This window comes from Poromitra crassiceps, assembly GCF_964638095.1.
Source record: "Poromitra crassiceps genome assembly, chromosome: 17".
NCBI classification, from domain to species: Eukaryota; Metazoa; Chordata; class Actinopteri; order Beryciformes; family Melamphaidae; genus Poromitra; species Poromitra crassiceps.
In genome coordinates this window covers 6,011,889-6,019,001 of record NC_139635.1, presented here as the reverse complement: position 1 = coordinate 6,019,001, position 7,113 = coordinate 6,011,889, and the positions used below count along the sequence as shown (strand labels likewise).

The 7,113-nt window shown below is 41.2% G+C and overlaps 1 protein-coding gene across 1 annotated transcript in view; it reads left to right on the top strand.

The window, feature by feature from the left end:
* Positions 1–3,107: 3,107 nt before the first annotated feature.
* LOC310792021 (NACHT, LRR and PYD domains-containing protein 4C-like) overlaps positions 3,108–7,113 on the top strand; it is a gene marked incomplete at its 3' end in the record, with an annotated part of 89,285 nt that continues 85,279 nt past the window's right edge. The window contains exon 1 of the mRNA XM_083653703.1: positions 3,108–3,187. Coding sequence (XP_083509829.1) covers positions 3,163–3,187 — 25 coding nt within the window. The 5' untranslated portion in view covers positions 3,108–3,162. The remainder of the gene's footprint in view (positions 3,188–7,113) is intronic.

Below are 7,113 nucleotides of genomic sequence, written 5' to 3'. Positions count from 1 at the left end.
CCCGCAAGGGCGGTGCCGAAGAAAATTTTACGGTTTTTTGACTTTTAGCCAAAAAAACACACGCACTCGCTCGCACTGTGCACGCACACGGCACACGTCAGAATAGCGTTAATTTACCATGTTCGTCCCAACTAGACTACATATATCTACTTTAATTAGTAACATTACAGTGTCTTACGTTCCTGTGTTTAAAGCATAATTTAAGAGAAATAGACCCATCAATCACACAGAGTAGCACCATACAAATGTAATATAAAGCTTCCCAGTTCTACACACATAATTGACAAGTTTCAACTTTAGTTGCAATGTCTGGCAATTAACCACAATTCCATTGACATCAAGGCAATATCAAGATAAGTGCTTAGGTTACTAAAGAGAAATCTGGAACTATTAGGATTTTACAGTATATACATACGCACACATACAGCTGGGGGCTCCTGCTGTCAAGCTGCTGGCTTGACTCATCTGACTGACAAGGAGGAGAGCTTGTTGCTGCTCTCTCCTGCAGCTCTGACTGTAACTGACTGGTAGCAGTGCTGCTGGCTGCTCTGTCCTGCTGTGCAGTTTTTAATTTCTTTGTTTTGATGGAGAAGAAATCCTCAATGTTCTGATTTCTTTTCATACTGTAATAGTCACATGAATACATACTGTATGTCACTTTTATATATCTCTTGCACAATAGATTTCCTTGTGTATGCATGGATACATTTGACATGCTCACATCAGGCCTACAAAGTTACACAAGACAGATTTACCTAGCTAGCATTAGCATTGACAACCAAACAATGACTGACGACAGGTTTGCTCATGTTAGCAACTAGCAAGCTGAGATGAAAACACACCTGCTGCACCACATTATCACGTATCCTAGCACACAGGTGTATTGTCCATTTACCCTGTTAGTAGCAGGCTTAGTTTTAAAGACAGGGTGAAGTTTCAAGTCTACCGTAACATGTCATGATATTTTTTTTAGCGAGGGTGCTTAATTTCAAAGTGAAAATCTCCGTGTTTGTTGGCAGGTAATGTACAGTATGTTGTCTTTCTTTAAACCACTGGCACAGTAGCTATGTCATGTGTATCAAAGAGTCTACTCACGCATGCCACAATAAATAAATAGCATATAGAACACTGATGCGGAAATATACCATGGAGGGTATATGGCGCTTGTGCCATATCCTAATGTTATGATACCCAGTATTGATATGTAGGATAATGTTGTCCGGCCCTGTGTGTGCGTGCGTGTGTCTGTGTGTGTCCGTGCGTGTGTGTGTGTACGGGGCTCTGGTGGGTATGCTGTCTAAAAATTAAACTATGATTTCTGTTCCCTGTTTATTCCAATCTCCAGACAAAAACATCCGTTTCTATAGTAAAGTTGAGTCAAATGTATATCTGAAACCCTCCTGTCTGTGTCGTCAAACTTCCTCTTTCCTTGCAGTGTTCCATCGAAAATCCCCAGATTCTCTGAAATGTATCTGATCAATTCTCTAAAATTAAGGTCACCAAAATCACATGATTCTCGTGTTAAGGTAAACATGTTGACATGTTTCCTTTGTACTGACAAATTAAGTAAAATGTTAACATTATGTGTGTCTCTGATAGAAGTAAGGGTTATAGTAAATGTTAACAAAAGGCTACTTGCTGGCTTATAGACTGTACGGTCCATGTTTTTATCGAGAAGGCCGGAATTGGGTGGCATTTGCCATGTTGAGGTTTACCAGAAACTTATAGCAAAAGCCTGGGGTTTTCCATCAACACTTAACTCGAGCATGAAGACCAGTCGCAAAATGTTGCTTTGTGCCATAGTAATGCTGCATAAGGGATGTAAGGTAAAGGGGATGAAATGTGTTATTCTTAGCAGGAACTCAGTAATATAGCTTATCATTTATAATTGTTTTACTCTGGCACCTCTGCCATTTGTTTGCATATTAAGCGTTAATAAAATAAAGTAAGATATGAAAGTTTTGCATGAAATGTGGGAGCATGCATGTTTGTGGAGAAGCAGTGTCACATCTGAAAGTGTAAGTCTCCAGTTCCTGATTGAAGAGGCAGTGTCACATCTGGAAGTGAAAGCTTCCAGTTCCGGAGAACATCAGCCCTCCCCAACTGGAAAAATACGAAAGGAGAAGTTGACTGATGGGAAATCATCGTCAGAAGACAGAGGACCACCCACTTTTGTAATTGCTTATTAAGAGGGTCTGTGGCTATGGTCAAGGGTCAATCTCTGATGGCCGATTGATACCAGGAGAGGAGTTGACCCAGATCTGTGTATTGTATTGAGCTTTTTATATTCAATGTCTGTTGTCAATTAATTCTCAGAAATAAATGTCAGATATACTGTAACAAATTGTCTCACTCTATTTTACTTCACCATTCCATGGGACGCGCCGGGAAGGCAGAGTAGAGATTGGCTAAACTAACCTTCTGATAACTTATGCCTTGTACCAGAAAAAGACCTTCCTGAATCAACACACCTGGTCCATGTAGCCGCCAGGAATCAGACAGAGGACACTTCACTTCGTCACACACACACACACACACACACACGACATTGGTTTAGCGTTAAGTTGTTTGCTGCTCAGCTGCGCCAAATCCTCAAATCAAGATCTTCTTCTGGGGCTTTCGGCAGGCTAGACACTACTATGGCTCATTACTGCCTCTCAGGTTTAAGACTGGATTGCGCCTATACACGGAAGCTTGGTTTACTGACTGTGCAGAGAGCCAATCATATGGGGTGGCACCTGGGGTGGCCAATCAGATTCTAGGGGTGGCCCATGCCACCCCAGGCCACTCCCTAGACACGCCACTGCAGCCTACATGTTGCAGCCTTATATTTACAGTCTATGGTTGCAGCATACAAACTCTCTCTCTCTCTCTCTCTCTCTCTCTCTCTCTCTCTCTCTCTCTCTCTCTCTCTCTCTCTCTCTCTCTCTCTCTCTCTCTCTCTCTCTCTCTCTCTCTCTCTCTCTCTCTCTCTCTGTGTGTCCCCCTCCTGCCCCTCCCCTTCCTTCTCTCTCTTCCTGTTTTGAACAGACGTTGATATTTCCTGGGTCAAACCAGTCCACCTCCCTCCCTCTCTCTCTGTCTCTCTCTCCCTCCCTCACTCTCTGTCTCTCTCCCGCTCTCTGCCTTTGTTTCAGCTGAACCTTTCGTCGTGTGTCTCAGATGATCGTCTCCACTCCAGCTAAAGGTATTCTACCATCAGTTTCTAGACATTTTCCACTCTATTTTCCACATTATCAGACCTCTGTTGTGACTGGTAGTGCCTGCTCTTAGCTTATTTAGACTGTGACCCAGCAGTTAAAGGTGTGGCTGTGTGATAAGTTCAACACTCAACTTCCTTCTAAGGGTTTTCCAACATGTTATGTGTTCACCCAGCGAGCACAAAACGTTTTTTCAACGTTGATTTTTAGTTTAAATCTGGGTGATATTGGGTTTGAACGTCTAAGACCTAATTTCACCCTCTTTTCAACCGGCTAAAATGCGGTTACAACGTCAACGTGTAAAAAAACACAATTTGGTTCATCATATTGTTAAACATTTGTTGTAGCTTGGAATAGAGGCAATATTGATAGTGTGTGGATTGGCATTTGTCCATTTTATTGTGTAACTGAGAGTTGAAATCTGGTCTATACGAAAACTACATTTCAACGCATTTTATGTCACATGAAATATCATAAATATGGGACTATATAGGCTATGTGGTGCCAGCAAAAAGCTTCCAGGACACAACTATGGTTAATAGTTTAGCGCAATACTATAAAATAATTAATTCAGTTCCTGCCGCAACGTGCATGCGCAAGTACTTACTTGCTAGCTATACTAACCGTGACTGACTAGACTAGACCAAAGCAAGTCTGCACCGGTCTGCACCAAGTGCGGAACGAGGTGCTCTGGGCACTATGTTATTGTAACAGACTGTATACGAGGCTCTGTGTACCTCCTCAGTCTCTGGTGTTAAATGAAGTAACCTCTGAAGCCATAGGCTACAGCCTATAGACAACACACACACACACAACATAATTTTAGTCTGTTACATTAATATAATAGTCTGGTACACATCACATGAAATAACTTAACTCCCGATCGTCGACAATCATGTAGTCTACAAGTTGTGTGCGAGATAGAGTATATATGTGCCCAGCTCTCTATAGAGTATAAGAAAATGTATAGCTCAGCGCGTTAAGCGGACTGGCTTGAATGTGGGAAAGCGGGGTTCGAATCTCGTGTGCGCTGCTGAGCTTTTACTTTAAGATCCTGGTGAAATATGGTCTAAATCTGAACGTTCAATAAACGTCTGCAAATAGTGGGTGAAAAAACTTTCACTTTCAAACCTTCCTTGCAACGTTTTTTCAACGTTGACCCTAAACGTTTTTTAAACGTCTTTTTCAACCGAAAAATGCTCGCTGGGCATGTTCAAATGCAAATCTGCTAAAAGTAAAAGTAGTAATTAGGTGTGTTGCTTTCTGGCTCCAGGTTTTTGAGATTTGACTTTCACTGTAGCAGCCAGCGATGCAGTAAAATATACAGTATTTATATTTCCTGGTTCAAAACCAGTCCACGACACACCCGCTCTCTCTCTCTCTCTCTCTCTCTCTCTCTCCTCTCTCTCTCTCTCTCTCTCTCTCTCTCTCTCTCTCTCTCTCTCTGCCCCTCCCCCTCTCTCTCTATTTGTCTGCCTCTCTCTGCCCCCTCTCTTTTTTCCAACATGTTGTGTTCAAGTAATTAGTTGTGTCACTGTGTTACTCTTGCAAGGCCGCTGTCCTCCAGCTCACTGAATCCTTAAACTCTGTATCACAATGGCTTGAAACGTCAGCTAGGCTGGTCCTGGGTAGCCCCATAACGTACTCCCTATTATAATAATATACTCGTACAGCAGTCAGGGTCACACAGCCAGGGGTGAAAGTGGATTGAAATTCTTGCCGGAACTACTACTCCAACCTTCATTGCGTCATTGTTCTCCTCCCGCCCAGCGTCATGCGTTCCTGAACACGCATATTTTTGACATCATGTAGTCTATAGCAAATTATTTATTTAATTATTTATTGTGCAAGTTAGTAGCCTACTTAATTAATCTGTATAGGCTACAGTGTGGCATAATTGTGCTTTAAGTAAAACAGTTGAATACGCAAGAATATGAAAATGGATTAAAAAAATGCACATTTTAAATTGCATTTTGCAAATCAGCATCAGTCTTCCATTTGTCAATTTAATTAATTTAATTTAAATGGCTCATTTATAAGCATTTTTATTAATAAGGTTTATACATAGTTTTATCAAACAGCTAATTTAAAAGCATTTTTTTCTTCTAGAAGCCGTCTGGAAGGTGAATATGTAGCCTACAGTAACCTAAGTAAATTACTGAGAATTAGCCTACTGCTTGGATGTATAAAGCTTTTCATAATGCTGCTTCCTTCTGCTGTCCTCTTCCCCCGTTACGTCTAGCTTGACACAACACAGCCCGTCCAATGTACCCGTCTGTAAACGGTGCAGCTGCTGAGCTGATAAATGCCGACTTGTTCAACGAGCAACAGGTTAGCGGATGTGATAGAGAACATCATTAGGCTACATTCCCAAAACGAGTGTTATTTTGTGACGAGCAAACTTTTAACGTCGGAGTTCGACAAGGAAATGCATGCGAGGAGGGACGCGCTTCGCTGCAGTCATGGGCTGCAGTGCAAAGTACTATCCAGGCAGTGTCAAGCCAGCGTAAACACAGCTGCTCACGTTCTATACCGGATATTGCTCCTAGAATTATTTTACAGCGGGAGCCTCACAAAAATAAGGTGGATAGACAGCACGATTAAAACCACTGACAGATCTAAAACACTGCATTGGAACAATTTAGAAGCAATTTATGAGACAGACTACTGTTGTTTATGCGACATAACGTCAGCCATGTGTTTCCTTGGAAATTATGCGATCGTGATTGCTCTGCAGCAATCGGCTTTTGATTGACAGGCAGCTGCATGTCTTCCCCCAACGGCATTCAGGCACCGAAAGTCTTAAAGGAACTGCGCACCGGAGGGTTCCGGCCCACTTTCACCAGTGCACACAGCCTTCTTATAGGCAATAATTACTTTGCTCATGTTGTTTTATATTTTATAGTTTATTTTTGGATATGTCCTCTGGGGTGTATTTTAGTGGTTTTCTATAGTGACTTTCTATTATTTTCTTTCTTTTCCTTTTTTTACCTTCTTTTGGGGTATGTCCTTTTGGGTTGTGTTTTGGTGTAGGAGTCGCCTGTGGCGTGGACAGGTGTTGAAAATTAGCGTTCCGCTATATACTGTACACTTAACACTGTGGCCCGATCTCAATGTCCCCCCTAAGCACTGAGCCCTCACAGACTTAATAGCATCAGATGGTAAGTGATTGAGTGGGAGAGGCTGCAAGGGGGTCCACGCGTTAGTACGACACCCCATAGGTCAGACTACACATAACTCCGACCACCCGCTAATTAGGGATGGGCATTTCTAGCAAAAACACTATTCGAAATTCGCTGGCCAAATTCGAATTTAATTCGAAATTCGAAAATAAAAATAAAAATGTAAAAAAAATAAAAAAAAAATATATATATTTTTTTTTTTTTTTTTTTTTGTGAGTGAAATGTTGCATTGTCTCCCCTGATTCTAAGTCTACGGCTTTAATAATTAATTTAATTGCACCACTGAAGTAAAGAACATGTTACATGACATTGACATTTTCGAAAATAAAAAACAGTTTTGACAATCATGAGTGGTTCATTAAATATTTAGTAGGCTCAGGTCTGAGTGCCAAAGGGGTGCCAAAGTCACCCCCTCTCCCTCTTCATGGGATTTCATCCGCCATTCATTTTTCCATAAACCTTGCTTAAAATGCTTATAAAAATTGTTTTACTTGCTCAAACCAAGCGATTTGACTATACTTAGAATCAGGGGAGACAATGCAACATTTCACTCAAAAAAAAAATAAAAAAAAAATCTAATTTCGAATTTCAATAATAAAAGTCGACCTTGATAATAACAACGATTATTCGAAAATTCGAAATTCGATGCCCATCCCTACCGCTAATCCGACCATTGATGTCTACGGCGAGTTTTATCATTGTAGTCTCATAATGTCGACCCTCCATTAATC